The sequence below is a fragment of the Schistocerca piceifrons genome, chromosome 11 (genome assembly GCF_021461385.2).
Source record: "Schistocerca piceifrons isolate TAMUIC-IGC-003096 chromosome 11, iqSchPice1.1, whole genome shotgun sequence".
Classification (NCBI taxonomy): Eukaryota; Metazoa; Arthropoda; class Insecta; order Orthoptera; family Acrididae; genus Schistocerca; species Schistocerca piceifrons.
The window spans coordinates 58,882,735-58,909,709 of NC_060148.1; the positions used below are offsets into that span (position 1 = coordinate 58,882,735).

A 26,975-nucleotide genomic window follows, 5' to 3' on the forward strand; every position below is an offset into this window, starting at 1 on the left:
TAATTTTACAATATTTAATGTCAAATAAAAAATTGTATAATATATTGCACAAGATCAGCCCATCTCTCTCACTGCCCTTCTTCCAACACATCATATTTATTGACTCGAAATAATGATATGTTATCACAAGAAAATTTCAACAAGTCAGTGTCTTAAAGTAAGGATACAGGACACACCACTACATCTGCGGACACAGGCCACAGCACAAGGATCCTACGAGGAGAGATCCTGAAGGACTTCACACCCATTTATCGTACAGGACTCCAAGTGGGGGAGGCCGGCCACACAACTGCCGACAGTCTGCGCCTCGACGTGGCAGTCCGACAGCCGCAGCACGCGCAACCTCTCCAGATAGCGTAGATCTGCGAACGCGTCCTCCAAGAGGCGTTGGCAGTCCGAGACTTCCAGCTCCTCCAGTGTCGCGCTGCAGCCCCGCACGAAAGTCAGGCTGTGGAGCCGCTGGCACCGGACGTACAAGGCGCGCACCGGACCCAGACTGCAAAGTCTCTCGAGGTGTTCGTCCCGGATGTACTTGCTGAACACATTCACTTCCTCCAACGCCGGGCACACGGCAGCGTCCGCTCCGGACGTCGGGGCGGGGACCTCCGAGGCACTACCGCGGCGGCGACCCTTCCCGGAGAGGAAGTCGCGGTGTGCCGCTCTGACACTCACGCGGTATGCCTCCATGACCCTCTGCACGGAACCGTCCTCACGATCAGCATCGTAAACCGGCCCGGCAAATTCACACGTACGGTCAGACGGGTTACAAAAGTACGACTGTTCTACGATGAATATCCTCCTCAACGTGAGGTGGTCGACCCACGACAAGTAGGAAAAAATATTTTTCTGCATCGAGTGGTCTATCACAAGGCACTCGGTATCGAAACACCGGAAGTACGGCTCCCACGTTGCTGCGGCGTTGCCGTAGTGGTAGAAGACGGTGGCCTCCGGCCAGGCGACGTGGACCCCGAACGTGCCGGAGTAGAGGAGGTAGAGCGTTTCCAGCTGCGGCACTGCACCCGCCTTAGCTAGCACTTCCCTCGCGATCCCGTCGTACACCCAGCACCGCCAGCGCCTCCACAGCGACTTCTCCTCGCGTAGAATAGCACGCCACCTGCTGCACGTGTGCGAACACCACGTCAAGTCGAACGGCCACAAGTAGGAGAATATTTCGATGAGAACCTCGTCTGGAAGGTTATCTATTCCACAGAGAGCTGTTCCCGGTGCTACTGTCTCTCTGTAAACAATGAACAAATTGAAATAGCAAGTTATGTAATGCTGCAGAAACATCTGCAAATATACAAGGTGGTTATCATTAGACTTTCACTACTAGACAAGGCCTGCACGATAAACGAGTTACTGTAGGACAGTGAAACTTTTTGGAAATATTTGTAAGGATATGCAGAAGAGAATTAATTAATAAACCTTGGAAAGAAAGATATTTTAATTTGCAGACAAGTGGGTACCATTTGTAAACTGTGTACCAAGTTCACATTCCCGGTTACAAACATTGCTCAAAGTGACAACCCTTGCATCCGCAACATCCCAGAGCCACTAAGAGATGCCATTTCATTTCACAACTGTTCACGGCACACTTCGAACAGTGGGCTACGAAATGTTTAGCTGTCGTTAAACGGCTCGTGCAATGCTTGAAGATTGCACATTGCATCCAGCATTCTCAGACAGGGCAACAGTAACTTCAACAATTTGTGGTACAACTGGTCATTGGCCTCCCCCAGCAACAATTCTGAAATTGGCAGTTAATTCGAACTCCCGACTCACATTCTTGTGGAAAGAGGACCTCCCTGAATTTTTATAATCCGTCAATACTCACGCAGAGCAGAAGCACTTTTGCTGTTGTTTTGATAAAACAACTTTACAAGTAAAGTCCTGCTCACCTCGTCCTGACCCACATTGACTGCCTGAAACTGTAACACAAGTTGATGTTTGTGCTTCAATGTACATCATTGCACCAGTACTGATGTCTTAACAGCTGATCGTGACACTAACACTGCTAGAAAAGCACATGCTGCTGTACGCAGTCTGAACATCATTCCTGTACAGTTGGGTACACTTACAGTAAATAGTTTTCCATCTACACTGGGTCAAGTAACAAATGTTCAATCATAACCACTCTGTACTTTATAACACTGTAATTCTGTCAGAGATGACGCAGGACATGGAATATCAATTGAACAGAATGAATAGAGCCTTGGAAAAATGTTATAAAATGAGCATCAGTAAACGTAAGACGAAGTTAACGGGTAGTCAAATTAAAATTAGGTGACGCTAAAACTAGTAGACAGATTTCACCATCTGGGTAAAAAATAACGAATGATTGTAAAATTGAAAAGAATAAAAAATCACAATAGGGAAAAAAGTGAATTGCAAACACTTGATTAAGGATGGGTTCAAAGCAGACAATATGAGGAACATATGCCTGGCTTTTGCTAATGAGCTAACGTTGCTGGCAAACAACATGCAAGAGACTTCTGTGCAATATAGCTCCAAGAACTGTATTTTATATGACATGCGAGAGCCTTTTATGCAACCTTGGCACTGAGGCAAATGCATTTGTTCAGATGTAGACTCTTTACAGCAATACACCATCATTCTCACCTCATCCTTCACAGGACGTAATCACCCCACCAGTCTAGTTCAAAACCAGATTTCCCAGACCACCACATCCAATTCCAGTACCACTGATCCCTCCAAAAAATAATTTAGGAGTACACCTCTTTTCAATCAGTATTATCCTAGTCTCGAATGTAGTAATCAGCTACTTTGACAAGGCCACGACTCCCTAAAATGAGGTACATTCTGTCTGAGATTTTGCCCACCACACTTAGAATAGCTTTTCATCATCCTCCCAATTTCTGCAATAGCCTTGTCAGACCGTGTGCACCTTAGTCACCCATCTCCCTACTCTGTGACTGTCCCCACTGCAAGACTCACCCTATGCACTCTCCTACCACCACCTTTTCCAGCTCTGTAACTGGCAAAACATATAATATCAAACGGAGAGGTACCTGTGAAATGACATGTCGTATACCAGCAGTTACGTAAGCACTGTTTGGCCTTTTACATCGGCACGACTACCACCGAGTTAGCAGTTGCAACGAATGGGCGCAGGCAGAGGGTGTATATCAGCAGTCATTACAACATCACAGTCATGACCTCAGAGCCTGTTTCACCACACACATTTTCTAGACTCTTGCCCCAGACACCAGTTTCTCAGAACTCCACATGTGGGAACTGGTGCTAAAACATGTCTTCAGTTCTTGCCACCCAACTGGCATTAATTTATATTGATTTCTTCAGTTTCAGCATTTCTTCACGGCAACTATTCTTTTCTTTACCCATTTTTACTTTTCTACATCTTTCACTTTCTGACCTGTCTACTTACTGCCGTGCCCGCCCCACCTCTATCACATACAATGCAGTTAGCTTCCTGTTCTTATTAACTTACGCATGATGTTTTAGCACTAATCTCTGTCTTGCATATTACCCTATTTTCCACCTTTAAGCTTTCAGGTTTTCAAATCTTGCCCAGAGCAGTCCCCAACAATGAGTCTTTCCTTCCCATCATTGAGATCATCCGACATGGGGACTGCCTGGTTACCAGATTTTTGTAATTTTTTGTGTTTATGGTATGTGAAGTTTAGAATTCAAATATACCTCTCCCAAAGCAATTCTGTGCAACTCTCAAAAATACATGAGTATATTAACTTTGAAGTTTTCAACTTTTTTTAATATGCTAAACTAAGGTCTAATTAGGTATCTTGAACAGAATGACCCCCTCAATACCAACCAGTGTGGTTTTTGAAAACTATAGTCACCTGAAACCTAACTCACACTTTTCCACATGACATACTGAAAGCTTTGGATCAATGCAACCAGGAATATGCAGTGTTTCTTGATTTCTGAAAAGCATTTGACTCAGTATTGCACATACACTTATTGTCAAAATATGATTGTACGGGGCATCAAGTGAAATTTGTGACTTGATTGATGACTTTTTGGTAGGGAGGACACAGCATGTTATCTCGGATGGAGAGTCATCGTCAGATGTAGAAGTCACTTTGGGTGTGCCCCAGGGAAGTGTGTTGGGACCCTTGCTGTTCATGTTGTACATTAATAGACTTGCAGACAATGTTAATAGTAACCTCAGAGTGTTTGCAGATGATGCCATAATGTGAAATGAAGTATTGTCTGAAGGAAGCTGCATAAATATTCAATCGGATCATGATAAGTTTTCAAAGTGCTGTAAATATCGGAAACTTGCTTTAAATGTTCAAAAATGTTAAATTGTGCACATCACAAAACATAAAAACGTAGTATCCTATGACTATAATGTCAATGAGTCACTGCTGGAATCAACCAACTCATACAAATACATGTGTGTGTAACTCTGTAGGCATATGAAATGGAATGATCACATAGGTTCAGTCATAGTTGGTTGGTTGGTTGATTTAAAAGAAGGAGGGGAGTGGGAGACCAAACGGCTAGGTCATCAGTCCCTCGTTCCGATTAAAATAATTCCACAAGGGTGGGAGTAAAATAACCGAGACATACAAAACATAGCTGGAAGAAAGGAGAAAGCTAAAAGAGTGACAGAAGAGCAACAAACACTAAAATAGACAAAATCAGACAAGAAAACCACACAGAGACACAAGAAACACGTAGAAGAGATCAAAACAAGAGAGCAGATTATTGTGGCTGGCTGACCATGAGAATAAGAAGGAGAAGCCAGCCACTCTGCACCTCATTAAAACCTACACCCTAAAAGCACTAGGGTGGAGGTCACAGAGCGACAAAGTACATGCGCTAAAACTTAGATCAAATGATAAAACCCACCCTCACGAATAAAATGTGAAACTAAAGCTGCTGTTGAGTCATTGTCATCAGACACCAAAGGTAGGGTGCTGGGAAAATTAAAAACTTGCCGCACAGTGGCTAAAAGTGGGCAGTCCACCAAGAGGTGGACGACCGTCATTTGTGAGCCACAGCGACACTGAGGTGGGTCCTCGCGACGGAGGAGGTAATCGTGCATTAACCACGTGTGGCCAATGTGGAGCCGGAAGAGGACAACTGATTCTCTGCAAGAGGGCCACATGGAAGACTTCCACACAAACGTAGTCTCCTTAATGACACACAGTTGGTTGTGCATACTGTTACGCCATTCCGTCTCCCGAAGCGGAAAAACCCTGCGGCGTAAGACAGAATGCAGATCAGTTTCGGAGATGCCCGTCTCCAGAAGTGGTTTCCGCGTGGCCCGTTTGGCCAGCCTGTCGGCAAGTTCGTTGCCTGGGATTCCGACATGTGCTGGAGTCTACACAAACACCACTGAATGACAGGACCATTCGAGCGCATAGATGGACTCCTGAATGGACACTACCAAAGGATGGTGAGGGAAGCACTGGTCGATAGCTTGCAGGCTGCTCGAGTAGTCAGTACACAAGAGAAATGACTCCCCAGAGCACGAGCGGATGTGCTCGAGAGCACGAGATATGGCCGCCAGCTCTGCAGTGAAAACACTGCAGCCATCTGGCAAGGAGTGCTGTTCAATATGTCCTCCACAAACATACACAAAGCCTATGTGACCATCAGCCACTCGGTGTAAACCACTTCAAGGCCACAGTACGTGGCAAGAACCAAGAGGAAGTGATAGCGGAGAGCCGCAGTGTTAACACAGCCCTTAGGGCCGTGCGAAAGGTCCAGAAGAATCTGAGGCCTACGTGTACACTGTGGAGGTGTACGTGAATGGACCTCGAGGAGAAGTGGTTAACAGGAAGGACTCCAGTTCAGACAGAAGGGACCGGGTGTGAACCGCAATTATAAGTCCTGACCTGGGATGCTGATGTGGGAGATGAACCGCCGTGGTTGGGAAAAGGAGACGGTAATTCGGATGCTCAGGAGAACTACGAACGTGTGCAACATAACGGGTGAGCAGCTGTTCACGCCTAATCTTCAATGGAGGGACTCCAGCCTCCAGCAGGACACTGGTCAGCGGACTCGTTGTAAAAGCTCCCGTCGCTAGGCGAATGCCACAGTGGTGCACTGGGTCGAGTAAACGCAATACTGAGGGTGCCGCCGAACGTAAACCAGACTCCCATAGTCGAAGCGGGATTGAACAAGGGCTCTGTATAGCTGCAGCAGTGTAGAGTGATCTGCACCCCAGTTGGTGTTGCTCAAGCAGCAGAGGGCACTGAGATGCTGCCAGCACTTACGCATAAGCTGACAAAGGCGAGGTAGACAATTCAATCGGGTGTCGAAAATCAGTCCTAAGAATCGATACGTCTCCACTACAGTGAGTAGATCACCATTAAGATAAAGTTCTGGTTCCAGATGAATGGTACGACACCGACGGAAGTGCATAACACACGACTGAAAACTGAAAGCCGTGGTCTAGAGCCCACGACTGCACCTTGTGAATGTCTCCCTGTGGGTGAAGCTCAGCAACACCAGTACTGGAGAAGCAGTACAAAAGGCAGAAATCATCCGCATGCGGAGAAGGTGAGACCGACGGCCCGACAGCTTCTGTAGACCGTTAATAGCCACTAAAAATAGAGACACACTCAATACGGAGCCCTGTGGAATGCCATTCTCCTGAATATGGAGGGGACCGGTTGAGGCACCGACTTGGAACGGAAAATACGGAGCGACAGGAAATTTTGGATAAAAATCGGGAGCAGGACCCGGAGACCTCACTCCTACAATGTGGCCAGCATATGATGTCACCAGGTCATGTCGCATGCTCAAAAAAGATGGCAACCAGACGTTAGCATCTGAAAAAGGCTGTTTGGATGGCAGACTCGAAGGACACAAGATTATCAGTGGTAGAGCTACCCTGGCAGAAGCTGCCCTGACACGGAGCCACTAGGCTACGCGACTCCAGAACCCGACCCAACCGCCGACACCTCGTACGTTCCAGCAGTTTACAAAGAAATTGTGGGGCCTGATAGGCCGGTAGCTATCCACGTCAAGTGGATTTAGACTGAGTTTGAGCACCGAAATGATAGTGCCACAGCGATGGAAATTTGGCATCACACCAGATCAAGATAAAGATGATGAGAAGATGTCACTTGCAGTCAGACGAGAGATATTTAATCGTCTAATTGTAGATCCGATCTGGTCCAGGATCTGTGTCGGGGCAATGTGCAAGGGCACTGAGGAGCTCCCACTCTGTAAATGGGGCGTTATAGGGGTTCACTGTGGTGTGTAGTGAACACGAGGACTTTCATTTCCAGGCACCATTTGAGGGTGCGAAGGGCTGGGGGGTAGTTCTCCGACACAGAGGCTCAAGCATAGTGCTCAGCAAAGTGCTCGGCAATTGTGTTTACGCCGGTAGGTAACACACCATTGATGCTAATGCCAGGGACACCTGTCGGGGTCCGGTACCCAAAAAGATGCCTGATCTTTGTCCAGACTTGGAAAGGTGATGTACGACACCCAATGGTCAAAACGTACCTCTCCCAACTCTCCTGTTTCCATCATTTTATAAGCAGGTGAACGTGAGCACGGAGCCACTTAAAGGCTATTAGGTGCTTACTTTGCTGTAGAGCTCGCCTACACTCTTTAATTGCCTCAGCAACTTCCAGCGCCCACCGAGGGACTGTGTTTCGCCGGGGGCACCCTAAACAATGAGGGACCGCGTTTCTCGCCGCAGGAACGATCGTTGTAGTGACCTGCTCAACGACAACATCTATGGCACAATGTGGGGGAGATTCAGTGGTGACAACAGAGGTGAAGGCTTCTCAGTCTGCCCATCTGGGTAGGCGTCTGTGGGCATGACGCTGGGGGAGTGACAGGAAGATGGGGAAGTGGAAACTACCACACAGGTCATCATGTGCTCTCCAATGGATAGATGGGAGAAGGTCAGGACTGCAAACTGAGAGATCAATGGCTGAATATGTGCCATCTGCCACACTGAAATGTGTGGGGGCACCTGTATTTAAGAGGCAGAAGTCAAGTTGTGACAGTAAATTTTCGACCTCGCTACCTCAGCCAGTAAGCAAGGCGCCACCCCATAAGGGGTTATGGGCGTTAAAATCTCCCAAAAGTAGAAAAGGTTTAGGGAGTTGATCAATCAGTGCAGCCAATACATTCAGGGGTACTGCACCACCTGGAGGAAGATATACATTGCAGACAGTTATTTCCCGTGTCGTACTTATCCTGACAGCCACGGCTTCAAGAGGGGTTTGAAGGGGCACAGGTTCACTACATACTGAGTTCAGGACATAGACGCCAACTCCACCTGACACTCTTATTATAGTCGCCACGGTTCCTGTAATACCCCTTACAGCTTGCGGAGGGCAGGGGTCCACATTGCCGGGAACCAAGTTTCCTGGAGGGCATTGCAGAAAGCTTATCAGTTGCCGTAGCTCAGCCAGGTGGTGGAAAAAACCACCGCAATTCCACTGGAGAATTACACGATCGTGAGACTGGGTAGGCACAAAACAGTCAACGAGGCAGTCTACGCCTCAGGGTCACCTGATGCCACCAGATGAGTACCTGTGGGATCGACATCCATTGTGTTTGAGGGCCCAGTGAGATCTAGGTCCTCAGTGGATGCCAGAATCTGCACCTCATCCTCAGACACACAGCTTGTAGGTAGTGGTGGTGTGGGTGCCACCACGGTGCCTTGATTCTTGGAGATCTTTTTCTTTTTAGGTTTCTCTCCCTGCTCCTTAGGTTTGTCCTGCTGGGAGGGCTTCACTGATTCAGTCTCAGGGACTGAGGAGGACCGTGAACCCCTACGACCAGCTACCTGTGGTTGCTTCAGCCACTGGCAGCTGGCAGCTTTGCCACTGGTAAGAACCTGGGAAGGGAGTGATCCAAGGGAAACCTCCTTCCTGGAGAGAGGAGCCGAAGACGACTTACGCTTCCTAGGTTGAGAAGTGGTGACTGACGTCCCCGATGGTTTGGGGGGGGGGGGCTCCTGAAGTAGGTTGTGCAGGAGCAACAGTGAGGGAAGTGCCCCCCATCACCAAGGGGGCAGGTGGAGTCTGACAGCTCTGAGAGCCAAGTGTACCCGGCAGAACGGAAGATGGTACAACCGTTGTCATAGCAGCAGCATAGGTTGGCATCATATGCACAGGATGTAGCCTCGGTGTAGGTCAGTTGGTCGAGGGGTCTTGTATTCCATTATTTTTCTTTCTTTCTGGAGAATCCTGCAGTCTGGCCTGCAAGGCGAATGGTGCTCTCTGCAGCTGACACAGATGGGAGGTGGGGCACAGGGAGTATTGGGATGTGAAGGACATCCACAATCCTGACAGGTGACGCTGGAAGTACAGTGGGAAGACATATTGCCGAACTTCCGGCACTTAAAGCACTACATCGGGGGAGGGACATACGGCTTTACATCACAGTGGTAGACCATCACCTTGACCTTCTCGGGTAATGTGTCACCCTAGAAGACTAAGATGAAGGCACTGGTGGCAACCCGATTTCCCTCGGACCCTGGTGGACGTACCGGATGAAATAGACACCTCGCCACTCTAAACTGGCGCACAACAAAAGAAGGTCCATGTGAAATATGATACTCTGCACCATATTTAAGCTCTTATGGGGTGTGATGGAAACAGAAACATCCCCCAGTTTGTCACAGGCGAGTAGTGCCCTTGAATGGGCAGAGGATGCTGTTTTGATCAAGACCGACCCTGACCACATTTTGGACAAGCCTTCCACCTCCCCAACTTGTCCTCTAAATGCTCCACAAAAAACTTTCACTGAGAAGAAAGATTCCCCATCAAGTCTCATACATACAATGTACCAGGATGAATAATCTTCACTGCCATCCTTAGCCTGGCATTCCTCCCATGGTGTGGCAGGGGAGAGGGGGGGGGGGGGGGAGGGAATGATTTGGAGTCATATTTGTTAGCACTGAATTTAGACTTTGATCGTTTACACACTGCTTGTGTTTGACCACCGCCCTTCCCACACCCAGCTGTAGCAAAGGCCACCCTGTTAGGATGGCAATTGCTGGGAAACCCGATGCCCCAGGGTGACGGGCATCTACTCCTTGGCATACGTGGGGAGTTAATGGTGCAGGCATCAGCAGAGCAATCCCTGTGTAGTCAGGGGGCTACAACCAACAGGGTACATGGTGACCCCACCACAGCAGACGCTAGACGCTGGATATCAGGTGCAAACGAGCTAAGAAGTCCATTATTGTCAACAGCGCAGAAAGTGATACTGCTCAGAGGATGGAGGAAAACGCACCCAGGAGGGTGACCACACCCAACACTTGGAGAATGAACAGAAGTGCAGATCCGCGTCGACAAACGATGCGAGAGGTCTCAGTCCATGGAGACTATGCACAATGTAAGGCACCCTTCCCCAATTGGCTCGCTCTTCGGGAAAATTTTGAAAAATGGAGGTCAAACCCTACAGGGGACAATCACATAAAGGCCGAAACGTGAGAGACTCCTTTTAGTCGCCTCTTACGACGGCCAGGAATACCTCGGGAATATTCTAAACCTTGACCTGCATGGGGGTTCAGTCGTGGATAAAGCAGGTGGTAGACTTCTGTTTATTGATATAATACTGGGGAAGTGCAATCAGTCTACTAAAGAGTGTTTACAAATCACTCATGCAACATATCCTAGAATATTGCTCAAGTATGAGGAACCCATACCAAATAGGACTAACCGGGAATAATTAATGTATACAGAGAAGGGCAGCATGAATGGTCACAGGTTTTATTAATCCAGAGGAGAGTGTCGCAGAGATACTGAAGGAACTGAAATGGCAGACTCTTCAGACAGACGTAAACTATCCCGAGAAAGTCTATAAATAAAGTTTAAACAACCAACTTTAAATGATTACTCTAGGGATATAGTACAAGCCCCTACATATTGCTCACACAGGTATCGTGAGGAGAACATTAGAATAATTGCTGCATGCACAGAGGCATAAGCAATGTGGCTATGTAGTAGACTCCTTGTTTGACATGTAAGGGCCTGGGTTCGAATCCTGGCGGAATAAAAATTTTAAACCAAGGTGCACGTTCTGTGAGCATTTCCGTGAAGCATTAAACACAAAAAACACAGAAAAAACTTTTATTCTTTTTTAATTACACACTCTTGATGAACAATCTTTTATAAAATATCAGTAGGCTACTTAAGAATTTTTGAGTGCAATGTTGTTGTTGTTGTTGTTGTTGTGGTCTTCAGTCCTGAGACTGGTTTGATGCAGCTCTCCATGCTACTCTATCCTGTGCAAGCTTCTTCATCTCCCAGTACCTACTGCAGCCTACATCCTTCTGAATCTGCTTAGTGTATTCATCTCTTGGTCTCCCTCTACGATTTTTACCCTCCACGCTGCCCTCCAATACTAAATTGGTGATCCCTCCATGTCTCAGAACATGTCCTACCAAACGATCCCTTCTTCTAGTCAAGTTGTGCCACAAGCTCCTCTTCTCCCCAATTCTATTCAATACCTTCTCATTAGTTATGCGATCTACCCATCTAATCTTCAGCATTCTTCTGTAGCACCACATTTTGAAAGCTTCTATTCTCTTCTTGTCTAAGCTATTTATCGTCCACGTTTCACTTCCATACATGGCTACACTCCATACAAATACTTTCAGAAACAACTTCCTGACATTTAAATCTATACTCGATGTTAATAGATTTTTCTTCTTCAGAAACGCTTTCCTTACCATTGCCAGTCTACATTTGATATCCTCTCCACTTCGACCATCATCAGTTATTTTGCTCCCCAAATAGCAAAACTCCTTTACTACTTTAAGTGTCTCATTTCCTAATCTAATCCCCCAGAATCACCCGACTTAATTCAACTACATTCCATTATCCTCGTTTTGCTTTTGTTGATGTTCATCTTATATCCTCCTTTCAAGACACTGTACATTCCGTTCAACTGCTCTTCCAAGTCCTTTGCTGTCTCTGACAGAATTACAATATCATCGGAAAACCTCAAAGTTTTTATTTCTTCTCCATGGATTTTCATACCTACTCTGAAATTTTCTTTTGTTTCCTTTATTGCTTGTTCAATATACAGATTGAATAACATCAGGGATAGGCTACAACCCTGTCTCACTCCCTTCCCAACCACTGCTTCCCTTTCGTGTCCCTCGACTCTTATAACTGCCATTTGGTTTCTGTACAAATTGTAAATAGCCTTTCACTCTCTGTATTTTACCTCTGCCACCTTCAGAATTTGAAAGAGAGTATTCCAATCAACATTGTCAAAAGCTTTCTCTAAGTCTACAAATGTTAGAAACGTAGGTTTGCCTTTCCTTAATCTTTCTTCTAAGATAAGTCGTAGGGTCAGTATCGCCTCACGTGTTCCAACATTTCTACGGAATCCAAACTGATCTTCCCCGAGGTCGGCTTCTATCAGTTTTTCCATTCGTCTGTAAAGAATTCGCGCGTTAGTATTTTGCAGCTGTGACTTATTATAGTCCGTGAGACGAGTGATTGGTACTGACAATTCCGGCGGGCAGACGGCGCTGTTGCCGAACGTGGCTCACAGCACGCGGCGCCCTGTCTGCTACACGCATTCTCTAGCAGCAGAAATAAAAGCGAGACAAAATACAAGTCGTATTGGTACGCGTGAATTTATTTAAAGTTGATGCTTGAAATATATTAACTCGAAAACTGATAAGAGCTATTTAGTACAAGTATCTAAGATGCTGAAACATAATAAAGTTATTTGTTAAACTTCACAACTGAATTGAAAACTATTTTCGCAAGTTCTTGAACATTAGCAGTTTTGGTTTCCATTGTTAAGTATTAGCATTATTAATTTGTTCTGCTACAAGCTACAGAATAATTGGTCAGTGTATTAAGAGTTATAATCTGAAGAAAGTACTCACAATATGATGATCTGGTTGTAGATCGATAGCAAACTCCCTCCTTACATTCCTGAATACGTTGTAGTTACTGTAATGGAAAAACACCACTTACATCACTGTCAGAATCTGATTTGACATTGTCTTCCTCAGCACTACTCGAACTATCACTGCTCTCTCCCAGATGTATAATTAAATTTTCGATGCATTCTTCCACAACCCCTTCGGTTTTGGCTGCCTCTCTGATGGCACTTGCAGTGCTGTTTACAATTTTAGCCACGTCTCGCTTGTCACTTTATTGATAGCTGCTGGAAGGAGAGTTTCCACTTCAGAGATCGTGAATTTTTTATTGTTTGCAGCAATGTAATTTTTTATCTGCGCCCACACTCCTTCAATTGCATTGAAGTGACAGTGGTATGGAGGAAGCCGAACGATTTCATGCCCGTGCCTTTTAGCAATCTCGTCAATTACATATGTTGGAAATTGGGGTTTCTTTTGTGCCACAATTTCGAGCAGTTCCGCCTTCCTTAAATCTTCTCTGAAATCTACTTTTCGCCGTTTCAACCACTGAATGATATCGTCTTTTTTTGTTGCCAAGGTTTGTGCCTTATTGTGAACAACGGAATCATAAGGTGCATTGTCCATAACAATCACTGATGGACTTGTCAGATTCGTCATAAGCGATGTCTCGAACCATTCTTGAAATACTGCACTGTTCATTTCTTCATGGTAATCTCCCATCTTTTTTGACCGAAACATTTTCAAGCAGTTTGGCACAAAACCTTTCGATGTTCCTGCATGTAAGACAATAATACGCCCTCCTTTGCCAACAGGCACTGCCATTGTCCCCTCGGGCGTTCCATCATTCCAGCCTCTACGTAAAGAATGGCTGGCATTGACCCAAGTTTCATCTAACCACACTATACTTTCGAATTCCACACCCATGATCCTGCGCAGAAAGCTGCACCGCCATGCAACTACATCTGTCCTTTCCATTAATATTTTGTGTCCGTTAAACAGTGAATAGCTGAAGCCTATGTCTTTCAACACTGTACGCAATGAAAATTTGCTCCCTTTAAAAAGATCGTCTTTCTGAAGCGACACCAGTAACTTAGATAGAGTGGGATGTTCCCTTCTCTTATAATAGCTGTATATATGACGACGAATAGTGTCTTTCTGAAAATCGTCCAAAGCTGTCACCTGCTTATTTCTCGGTCGCTTCTTTCCTGGTGTGTGCAGCTTTGTTGTGCCACTCTCATCACAATCTACACTATACTGTTCTTTCCCTATCTTTACAACAGTGTTCTTACTTATTTTCAATGCTGCTGCAGTTCTCTTCACAACCTGAACAACAGGAATTAAGGGCCCACCTTTGTCCTTTTCTTTCTCAAAGTAATCCCTCACAGACCACACGAATTCACGGGCCTGGGCGTGTAGCACACTTTTCTTCCTCCCTTTCACTTCTTGTGTTGGGCTGGGTTCAATGGAATGGCTCATCAAGATGAATGGAACGAGTGATGAACAAGTTCAAAGGAATGGTCTTTCGTAGTTCACTTTGGTTGTGACTTTCTGTTTATAGTTTCCGGGAACGGGAAATGGTTGGTCTCGTTCCCGCAACAGCACGTCGGCCAGTCTCTTTCCAGCCTCGGTCCCGTTCCCAGCAGTCTCAGTCGCAGCTTTCTACTTATAGTTCTCGGGAATGAGAAACAGTCGGTCTCGTTTCCGCCGGCTGGTCTCATTCCAGCCTTGGTCCCGTTCCCATCTGTCTCAGTCTCGCTCGGCTGGACTCGTCCTTCTTCGCATGGCCACTCGTCGTAGTTTCAATGCCGACTGCTCATAGTTAGCTCAGTATCGAGTTGTTGTTTGTTCTGTTCGCTGCGCAAGCCCTTCTAGATTTGTTTCAAACCTTTTTTTGAACTTTGAACTTCTGGTTCTTTTCATATTCTATTCAGCGTCCATGACTGGTAATTAAAATGTATTTAATAATTATGTAAATTACATGGTATGTAATGCATCTTTTCAGGTAACAAAATGGCATATCAGCTTACTTCACTATTTTGATAAACAACAGAAGAAATACTTGTAAAAAGGCAAGATTTTTTTGTTATTACACATGCAGAGGAAGTTGGCACGGCACACACAAGTGGCCATTTTCCGTCTTGTTTTGATCCAAGGTAAAAGAGCACGTTCATTGTTATGGAAGGTAGACTGACTTAGAACCAAATGAAGTTCACTTTCCATAATCGAGTGTCTGGTGTCACATTTTGTAAAGAGAATAGTATAACTTCTACAATATTATTTCAGTGGTACAGGGTGGCACAGGAAAAATTGTCCCCGAGTACTAGTCTGTTCATTTTCGCCTACCAATCATCATCTATTGTTTCGAAGATGTTGTTTGCATTAGCTTCTTTGTTATTTATTCACTGCCTAATTATTACATGTTTATCTATGCTGCTCGTAGAGTTCAACAAATCCTGCGTAATTGGCGAGCTGTCTGTACTCGGGGACGGTTTTCCGTGCGCCACCTTAACATTATTGCACTGCGATCAGCCACATAATGCTATAGTTGGCTACATGAGAGGTTTCAGAGAATCACGAAAATAACAAGTGTGTGAGAATTCTGTTAGGAATAAAAACTCTGTACTCCAGGGTGGAGACAAGTGCCCTCTTGGCGCCTTCCATCTTCAGTCACCTATACCAATAATTTTCAATTTTTCATAAGAACCATATACCAAGCACAAATGAAAGGTGAATGAGTAAAAATGAAGAGTTCCCAAAAAAGAGCGATCACCAGTGAACTAGTTCCCAAGGATGAATGAGTTTGCCCATCACTAATGTAGTGTCATACGACAAAAAAATGCATGAGTCGCCACTGGAACGAGTCAACTTATACAACGTTTTTGTGTACAATTTGTCGGGAAATGAAACTGAACTATCACATAGACTCGGCAACAAGTAAAGCAAGTTGTCAAAGGAGATTCCTTTCAAAACACTCCTAGGATATAACACAAGTGCGCAGAATCTGTAGTGCAGCATAATGTGGGATCCCACAGAATAACCTCCTCCACTTTTATTCTCTCAACGCCGACAACAGATGTTCGTGAGACCTGAAAACTTAGTTTAGGTAGTTGTTAAAAGGATAAATGTCCCAATGTAGAGAAATAAAGTGTAAGCCACGACAGCCCCGTAGATCAGCAGGGTGCGATTGCAAATAAAACTCTCCATCTGCTGTGGTGGAGCGCTTGTTCTTTGGATACTGTGGCTTGACGGTGCCTTGGAACTTGAGGGACAGAGAAGTGTGCTCAAGAATGTAGATCTAGGTTGCAAAAGTCATATATCGCATTGGACCTTATTTTTCCTGGAACAGAGCAGCAACTCAACTTGGAGTGAGCTCAACAAGTCATTGGAAGTCCCCTGCAAAAATAATGGGCAATGCTGCCTCTACAGCTGTCCATAATTGCAAAAGTGTTGCCAGTGCAGGATTATGTGTACACACTGAGCTCTCTATTATCTCACGTAAACATTCAATGGGATTCACGTCAGACGACACGGGTGGCTAAATCATTCCCTCAAACTGTCCAGACTGTTCCGCAAACCTATAGCGAACAACTGTGGCCCCTGGTGATATAGTGCATTGTTATCTGGGAGCAGGAAGTGCACGAATGGCTACAAATGATCTTCACGTAACTGAACATAACCATTTCCGGACAATGATTAGTTCAGTTGGACCAGAAGACCCAATCCATTTCATGTAAACACAACTCACATCATTAAGGAGCCACCACCAGTTTGCACAGTGCATCATTGATAACTTGGCTTTGTTACACTCGAAAGTTACCATCAGCTCTTACCAACTGAAATCAGGACTCATTAGATAAGGCCACAGTTTCCCAGTCATCTAGGTTTCAACTGATACGGTCACAAGCTGAGGAGAGGCTCTGCAGGCAATGTCGTGCTGTTAGCAGAGGCACTTGCCTCAGTCATTTGCTGCCCTATCCCATTAACACCAAATTGCGCCACACTGCCCTAATGGATACGTTCATCACACGTACCACACTGGCTACTGTGGGTATTTCACACAGTGTTGCTTGTCTGTCAGCACTGACAACTCTATGCAAACGATCTGCTCTCAGTCGTTAGGAGAAGGTTGTCAGCCACTATGTGGTCCGTCAGGAGAGGTAACGCCTGAAATCTGGTATTCTCAGAACGCTCTTGACACTGTGGATTGCAGAATGTTTAATTCCCTAACAATTTCCAAACAGAATGTCTATGCGTCTAGCTCCAGCCATCATTGCATGAAAACTCTGTTACTTCCCATTCTGCAGCCGTAATCACACTGTAAACCTTTTTACATGAATCACCTGAGTACAAATGACAGTTCCTACCCCTTTTATATCTCGAGTACACAACACTTGATTGAAGCTCTCCACAGTGATATGACTGGACAGGTCCTCTGCCAGAATGAAACAACTGGTGAATTCCCAATAACAAGTGGGCTTAAACAAGGATGCGTTCTCGCACCGACATTATTTGCATCGTATCTGGCAGCTATGCTTTACGAGACATCCGTAAACAGTGCAGGAATAGAACTAAAGTACATGTTCGATGGAGGATTGTTCGACCGGTCCGGACTCCATTCGAAAAGGTTCACCAGCACCACTCGTGTGACAGAGCTGCAGTATGCTGATGACAGTGCTTCTCCAGCTCATTCACCTGCAGAGTTGCAGCTGTCAGTCGATTCCTTCAGCAGGGCGTACGAACAATTTGGTCTCTCCGTCAATATTCCAAAGTCGAAGGTGATGGCGCAGCCAAGTCCTGGCTCCTCCGTTCCTGATTTCAGCATATCCATTTATGATACACCCTTGGAACAAGAGGACCATTTCCTCTACCTAGGATGCATACTGTCATCTAACTGCTCATCAGGAAAAGATGTCGAGAATAGATTACGTGCTGCCCACGTAGCATTTGGACGTCTTACAAAGCGTGTCTTCCCGGATAAAGACCTAACACTGTACACCAAACTGACGGTGTACAAAGCTGTAGTCATTTCCACCCTGCTATACGGTTGCAAAACGTGGATGTTATATTTCTGTGATCTGAAGAAACTAGAACGCTTCAACTAACAGAAGCTAACATATATCCTGAACCTGAAATGGGATGACTTCATATCCAACACGGGTGTTCTTGAGAAAGCAAAAATGTACAGCACGGAAGCTCTTATCACTGGGCATCAACTCAGACGGGTCGGACACGTCCGGCGGATGGAAAATGACAGACTTCCACGCCAAATGCCGTACAGCGAAGTGAGCACAGGTAAAAGGCCACGAGTTGCCCCTCTCGAGCGTTGTAAGGATTAGTACAAGAAAAATCTGAAAAACTTGAACATCGATCCGAGTAACTGGTCCATAATAGCAGAAGATCGAAGTCGCTGGCGCTAGTTACCTCAAATGCTCTTCAAAACTCTGAGCCGGAACGTCGAAGAATGGAGAATGACAAATACCGGAGACGTAAACTCCTCCAGGCTCAGCCACGTCCTCCACCTTCCGTCAGCTGTAATGTCTGTGCCGCCTGTTCCACGCTAGGATTGGATTGCTAGGACATCAACGACACTTCCACACCTGAACCATAACAAAGGAAATCTCAGGAGAGAAATGAAAACTCGGATACGAGTATCAGCTGCTGCCGATGACAACACAACACTACCACCATCTGTATATGTGCACACAGCTATCCCATGACTTTTGTCGCAGAGTAAACAAGCAGAAATGTATAAAATTGTTTTCGGAACAGTAGCTTACTGACTTTCAATCACTAATGTCATAGTGGGACACATGCCGGTTTTAAACATTCTGCCACGAGCTACAAGATCTGTCACCCATCATTATAACTGAAGCTGTGTATCAAATTACCAATAAGTTGTTTACAACATTTAGTAACTTGGAGATTGATTACAGCACTCTTCCAGCAACCGTGCATTGCAACAAAACAAAGAAGTCTGAGACAACGGTCGTGCGGCACTGCACAGCAGGACCACGGAAGTAATTAACTTTGAGAACTACGATATACACGTATTCGGGGTGACAGATCGTGCCTGAAGTGCACAACACGAGGTAACACCATGAGACATCTCAGCAGCAAACAGGAATACCATGGGATACAGAACGTATTCAAAGAAATGCAATTCAAATGTTTGAAGCAGTGTTTGATGTGTAGGAGAGCATCAAAGAGCTGCTGAAAAAACCAAACTCTTGAAGGGAGAGACCAACTATCCTACAAAAGCCAACGAACAAAGTTTCCAGAACGAGCCTTGCTCCTGTAGAGGTCATTAAAGCAAGATTCAAGCCCAATAAAGTGTGCACAGAGCATTGAAAGTCATTCTTCCAATGCTCTATACACAAATGGAACAGGAAGAAGTCCTACTAACTAGCACATTGCTAAGTACCATCTTTTTACTGAGGTTTGCATTTCTAAGGTACCACTAATAAGAACCAAACGACATCTACAACTTAAGCATTACAACAACATCAGCAAAAACACCATCTATGTAACATATGATGGCTCACATAAAGCACTCAGGCACAGCAATGTGCTCGCATTGTTTATTAGGTCCAAATTCTCATCCTCTGTTTGTAGAATGTAGTAACACATTTGGCACCCCGAATATTTGTCAAGGGCTACTGCTCCAGTCCGGAATCCCTGAACCATTACACCAACAACCTGACAACAGCTTTCGCATCCCGTAACTACCCTCCCGACCTGGTACAGAAGCAAATAACCAGAGCCACTTCCTCATCCTCTCAAACCCAGAACCTCCCACAGAAGAACCACAAAAGTGCCCCACTTGTGACAGGATACTTTCCGGGACTGGACCAGACTCTGAATGTGGCTCTCCAGGAGGGATACGACTTCCTCAAATCCTGCCCTGAAACGAGATCCATCCTTCATGAAATCCTCCCCACTCCACCAAGAGTGTCTTTCCGCCGTCCACCTAACCTTCGTAACCTGTTAGTTCATCCCTATGAAATCCCCAAACCACCTTCCCTACCCTCTGGCTCCTACCCTTGTAACCGCCCCCGGTGTAAAACCTGTCCCACGCACCTTCCCATCACCACCTACTCCAGTCCTGTAACCCGGAAGGTGTACATGATCAAAGGCAGAGCCACGTGTGAAAGCACCCACATGATTTACCAACTGACCTGCCTACACTGTGATGCATTCTATGTGGGAATGACCAGCAACAAACTGTCCATTCGCATGAATGGACACAGGCAGACAGTGTTTGTTGGTAATGAGGATCACCCTGTGGCTAAACATGCCTTGGTGCACGGCCGGCACATCTTGGCACAGTGTTACACCGTCCGGGTTATCTGGATACTTCCCACCAACACCAACCTATCCGAACTCCGGAGATGGGAACTTGCTCTTCAATATATCCTCTCTTCCCGTTACCCACCAGGCCTCAATCTCCGCTAATTTCAATTTGCTGCCACTCATACCTCACCTGCCATTCAACAACATCTTTGCCTCTGCACTTCCGCCTCGACTGACATCTCTGCCCAAACTCTTTGTCTTTAAATATGTCTGCTTGTGTCTGTATATGTGTGGATGGATATGTGTGTGTGTGCGAGTGTATACCCATCCTTTTTTCCCCCTAAGGTAAGTCTTTCCGCTCCCGGGATTGGAATGACTCCTTACCCTCTCCCTTAAAACCCACATCCTTTCGTCTTTCCCTTTCTTTCCCTCTTTCCTGATGAGGCAACAGTTTGACTCCTTACCCTCTCCCTTAAAACCCACATCCTTTCGTCTTTCCCTTTCCTTCCCTCTTTCCTGATGAGGCAACAGTTTGTTGCGAAAGCTTGAATTTTGTGTGTGTGTTTGTGTTTGTTTGTGTGCCAGCGCTTTCGTTCGGTAAGTCACATCATCTTTATTTTTAGATATATTTTTCCCACGTGGAAAAAAAAAATTTTTCGAAAGAAATAGTTTTCAAAGTGCTTGGTGCAATTTTAAGGTATCAGAGTGCAGAAAAAAGTCACTCAAAAGACAATTGCCAATTGTTTTAAACATGCAGGATTCTGAGAACTCTCTTCACCATCCCACACCAAGGGTGACACATTTTCACGAACACCTGATGATGGAGGTGAGGATGACATTCCCGTGGTGGAATTAGTGAAAGAATTTTGTCCACCTTTGTCAACTTTTGAAACAGAGGACACCTCTAGGTAGACAATAATCTGACTGTGCGTGCCTCAGCAACTGAAGAAGAAACTGTAGCTGACATCCAAAGCCAGCAAGATGAAAATTCAGTGCACTGAAAACTTCACAAAAAAAACTTATTTTCAAAGAACAATGTAATACAAACGGCAATAACGAGGCATTAGAATGAACACACCATCAAGCGCAGAATGTGTACATACACCTTAAATGTAAAAAGCAAACCAAAATAACTGATTACATGAAGCAGGATAGTATGTAGTATGCACTACTAACTCCATTTTAAAATTAGAGCAACTGGTTAAAAAACTAAACAACACTGTCTTTGCCATGACTGTAGAAAACTGGGAAATTAAATTCTTATTTGTTATTTTTTTCAAAGTACAAAAGTGGAATAATAGTGACTTCGTTATTCATATTTTGTAATTGTATGTGTTGGAACTTCTCGATGTGTTACGTAGGCAACATCACACTTGTACATTTTAAAGAGAAACATAGGAGAGTGCGTAGGCCTTTGGGTAAGGTATGCATAGAATATTGTCTTTCAAGTTTGATACTGTTGATTTATTTTTGTAATACACTAACTGCAACGAAGTTGTGTCATTCATGACTATTATATTATGCAGCACTTACAGTAGGTTTCACATCACACATGCTCAACATTTTATCTCATTCATTATCCAAAACTGTGTTTGACATTATTGAACAATTTACATTGTTACTACTTCTTGCTTCACTTATTAAGAGGGTTTTTACATTTTGCCAGCATGTTAATCCTGTGAGTACTGCAGAAATATATGAAAAATTCCTCTTCAGTCCCACTCACAAATACCGTAGGTGTACTTACTGTATTTCTGCTACTTTCTTAAGTATTGACTCTATGGCTCCTGAAATTTACAGATTTGAAATTTTTATCAAAACAACAATGCAGTAGCCTGGTTTGTGTGACTACTGGCTGTAACAACCACAAAACGTTGGTCCTTTAAACATCATTACTGGTATCGGAAGTTTTGAAGAATACAATACAAAAAACTGCTTTAGCCAGTGAAGTTGCCAATTAGCATAATGTCATAAAATCTTGCCTACTTCAACTATCAAACTATCAGCAGCCATACAGGAATATAGCATATCAGATCATTCAGCACTGCTCATAGAGTTTCCAAAAATAGGGAAACCAAAATATGTGAAAACATGTTTTAAATGGAAAGTTAGCAAAGAGAATGTAAATATATTTTCCAACGAACTAAGAACAATAAACTGGCTCTAGATAACAGTGTGTCAAGTGAAAAAAATTTCAAAATATTCCTAAACTGTCTCCTAGATATTTTCAACGAAACTTTTCCCCCTCAAGCCTGGCGACAAAAAGTGGCCAATAAAATAAATTGGATTACACTGGGAATAAAAGTGTCTAGTGCCAGGAAAAGACAGCTTCCGAATGAGTTAAAACATAACAAAAATGCTGACTTTGTGGGGTATGTAAAGAGATATGCGAGCACTTTCAAAATAGTTGTACAGGCAGCAAAAAAATTGTCTAACAACATGTATATTGGTAAACATGAAAATAAACCAAAGGTAATTTGGGATGTCGTCAAGTCTGAGTTGAGAGTAAACAACAAGTGGGAAGAATGGTTCAAATGGCTCTGAGCACTATGGGACTTAACATCTATGGTCATCAGTCCCCTAGAACTTAGAACTACTTAAACCTAACTAACCTAAGGACGTCACACAACACCCAGCCATCACGAGGCAGAGAAAATCCCTGACCCCGCCGGGAATCGAACCCGGGAACCCGGGCGTGGGAAGCGAGAACGCTACCGCACGACCACGAGATGAGGGCAAGTGGGAAGAAATTGTTCAAATTAAAATGATATAATTATACATTCTTTTCAAAAGTCAACTGTTTCAAAGATTTTTTTCATAAATGTGGCAAAATCAGAAGTAGATATCACAGCCCACCTGGACAAGGTAGATATCAACTTTGTATATATAAAACAAAATGCATGCCTTAAAACATTCAAAATAATTATCCCAAAAGGTGTAGAAGATGCTATAGTGTCTTCTAAAAACAAGAAATCAGCTGGATGGAATGAAATTCCATCCACTGTAGTCAAGGCTGTTTATAACGTCATCTCTTATCCATTGGCTAAAATTATAAATCAGTCATTTGAGGGAGGATATTTCCTGGATCAAAATATGCTGAAATAGTACCATTGTCCAAGAATGGGTCACCAGATGACATGGGAAATTACCACCCTATTTCCCTCCTGGCAGTTTTTGCTAAGATGATACAAAGGATTGTTGCAAAACACCTCAAAACTTTCGTATAGAAAATGACATATAGGCCTAGTTAAAAATCAATTTTGATTTCAAATGGGGAAAAGTAGAATAAATGCTATCAGGGAATTTACTGAAAAGGTAAGCTCTGCTTTAGACAAGGGTAAAAAGGTCACAGGTATTTTTTGTGATTTGACCAAAGCTTTTGACTCGGTCAATCGCTTAACTATTTCTACAAAAGTTAGAGAGGTAAGAAATCGTGGACAGGGCACTACAGTGGTTCAAATCTTATTTGTCTGAAAGAAAACAGATTGTTATAGGGATCCAGCAGGGCTCAATTTTAGGGCCTTATCTTTTTCTGCTGTACACAAATAATTTACAAACCTTCAACATCGCAGCATGTCAGCAATCGTTGGTTAATATATTAAAAACTAGAAACCCACCTCGATTGCGAAAAAAGCACCTAGTGTTAACCTAGGTTTCGCCGTAGATAACTACACCTTCTTCAGAACAATAGAACCCACAAGTTCCTAAGAAGACCTTTGTCAATACTTAAAAGAGCACCATAGCTATACATTTATAAACGAAAAAAACTTGTGAGTTATTTACGCTGAAACCTAGGTTAACATAAGGTGATTTTTTCACAAATTGAGGCAGGTTTCTAGTTTTTTAAAACAAATCATTTACCTTTAAGCATTGATGTTCACTCTGTTTTAATTGAAAATGACAATTTAGAACAAATTCATGATACCGTGGAAAATATAATGGGAAACCTACAATTATGTTTTCAGCAAAATGGATTAAAACTCAATGTCACAAAAACACAATTAGAGCAGTTCAGTGCTAAAACATCATCAGCATTTCACATAAAAATAGTGCATGGCTATCAGGAAATGACTGAAGCAAGTCATGTAAAATTTCTAGGTCTAAATCTTGACACAAATTTAAATTGGAAGGCACATGTAGACTTCACAGCAAACAAACTAAACAGCCTGGCTTATGCAATTAATGTCTTATTAGCTTCCACCCTTATGGACACCAGGAAGATAATCTATCACAGCTACTTTGAAACTATAATTCAATACGGAATAATTTTTTGGGAAAGCTCTATGTGAACAGCCTGAGATTACTTACACTTCAAAAGAGAAGCATAAGAAACATATGCGTTTAGTCCAAAAAGGAACATCATGTCGCCCATTATTTAAAAAGTTAAAAATACTAACAGTTCCTTCTCTGTACCGTTACAAAATTTTTATTTTCATATGTAAGGTCAAAATTCACTTGACAATTTTCATTTCAACCACAATACAGTGCTCGTCGGAGACACAGTTTCGAACTTCTGATAATTTCAAACTTTATGCTTAAACAATTGTACACAGGATTAAAAATTTACAACAAAATAAATAACACCAATCTGTCAAATACGGAGTTTGACCAATTAAAAAGACTGTTATTTAAGAGACTAGTGTAGAAATGTTATTATTCAATTGAAGAATTCATGCAGGACAGTTTGGCAATTTGAACAGAAAAGAAACAATACAAATTATGTATCGCATAATAAATTGTAAATATATTGTAGAAATTGTATTGCAAGCTGTAAAATGATCATTAGTGTTACATATGTTCTTGTTAAGTTGTTCATATCTAAAAATTCAAATAGGTCTGCTTAAATGTGTTGATTATTATATCTTTATTTTTCTAAAGTAATTTGATGTGTCTCCAGTACAAAAATCTTTGATTTGTAACTTACGTTACGAGATGAATAAACTACATTCTACATATTAACAACGTGAAAATATCAGTGGGTAAAAAAAAGTTACCAATGGGAATATAATAAAACTAGACAACACGAAGTATATATAAACGGTTGTCGTGATACTTTCACTGGCTTCGGTAATATACAATATATTACCTTATAAATAAATAAAAAACTTTTTTATTTTAAATTCAGTGCATTAGTAATTGTAAAATGACTCTTAGTGTTCATTAAAAAACGACGATCATTCCACTTGGGACCTGTGGAATGGTACATTAGCTTATTTGTTTTAGTTGTAAATATTTGTCATGTATTGTTGTTTTTCTGACATGTTCCACATCCTGGAGGACCTCCTCACTACGGATCAATTGGAATGAAAGTAAATCTAATTTAATCTAAAAACTATGTTCTAATCAGTTAATTGCCACAACCATGTTTTTTAAAAATATTATATTCAAATGTTCTGTGTTTTTTATGTTAAACTTTCTGACCTGTTCCACACCCACTAGAACCGTCTCAGTTTTGGGTCCATGTAACGAAAACTGAATCTAATCTAATCTTCAGCAAAATTCTTGATTATTATTGCTTTTCCTATAATTATTGAAAGTATTAATAAGTAATTTGCAGAGAAATAAATAAAACACAGATCTGCTTTGTACAATGTGCATACAAAGCATTAGCTAAAACTTTTCCAATTTCTTATGTACTGGCAGTAGGCTAACAGATGTTAGTCATTTCTCATTCAACACATTAAATCTTAGGTGGTACAGAGTCAACTTTTCAGTTCCTCAAAACGTGCTTGCAGCTCATTTCATGCTGAACTAAATGAGACATGAAGACTGGCCAATGTGACAGACAGTACCTTCAACACCTTTTCTTATGACTTCCACGACTCCCAAAACCATTACTGAGGAATAGAAGGAAGAAAAGGTAAAACACTTAGGAGGTTGTACACTTATTCCAAATTATGATGGAAAATTAAAAATATTTCCCCAAAATAATGACACACAATTTACACCTTGAAATGGAACTATAGATAAATGGTATTGGGAAAATAAATGTCACTTCGACATTTTGTCAACAGATAATTTCAGTTTGTAGACTTAGCAGTATCTGAATATAAGACGATTGTACGACACTACATTACGCCTTCAGTGCAACCAAAGTGTACGTGCTGCAACAGTAAAGAACAAAATCTATTTCCATGCACATACGCGAATTTGAAATAGTACTCCTTCATGAAATAGTAGGCCGGGAATTGGAGAGATTTTCCACGAAAGTTGCAAAATTGCAGTCAAAGATAGCGTAAGTTACCTCTTCTATTGTAATGCGGGAACGTCGTGACCGAAATGCGGCGCTAAACAGCCAGAGACGCATAACGCAAATAACAACCCAATTTGTAATTTTTATACCAATCGCAGCATTTTAGTACTCTCATATGTAGTACGAACAACACAACGGCGATTACAGCATGAACACTTCCACTTGTAGGAATTACACAAGTAGGAATTAAGAATTTCTGATTAAAAATGGAAAATGAACAGCTGTAATCAAATCGACACAAAAGCGTCTCATAATTCGTGCTGAATTCGAAGAGATCGCATTACAGCTGATTCTCTTACTGTGAACAATATCAAATCATATAAAAATGTGCATAAATAATAATATTATCAACTGGTAAGACTCACTTCATTCTTAAAATCAATAGCTGTGCGATGTTTTCAAAGGTAAACCGAAACAAAAGTCTTCGTCAGCAAATATCCGATTCTTCCTACATCAATGAGTGCACAGCTTAAAATTGTGCAGCTATATATTTTTACACTTTGGGTGTAATAAATCAAATCCGCAACTTCATCGGACAATTTATCAACATCGATTTCGAATTTCCAAACACAACACCGCCAAACCCTGTCAATA

The 26,975-nt window shown here is 43.0% G+C and overlaps 1 protein-coding gene across 1 annotated transcript; it reads right to left on the minus strand.

Annotated features, from left to right (window-relative positions):
* LOC124720033 lies at positions 1 to 26,975 on the minus strand. Its single transcript, XM_047245282.1, has 2 exons — positions 26,747 to 26,975; positions 1 to 1,237 (listed from the first exon to the last, which is right to left on the minus strand). The coding sequence occupies exons 1-2, from the start codon at positions 26,749 to 26,751 to the stop codon at positions 214 to 216; spliced, it is 1,029 nt and encodes a 342-aa protein (XP_047101238.1). The 5' UTR covers positions 26,752 to 26,975; the 3' UTR covers positions 1 to 213.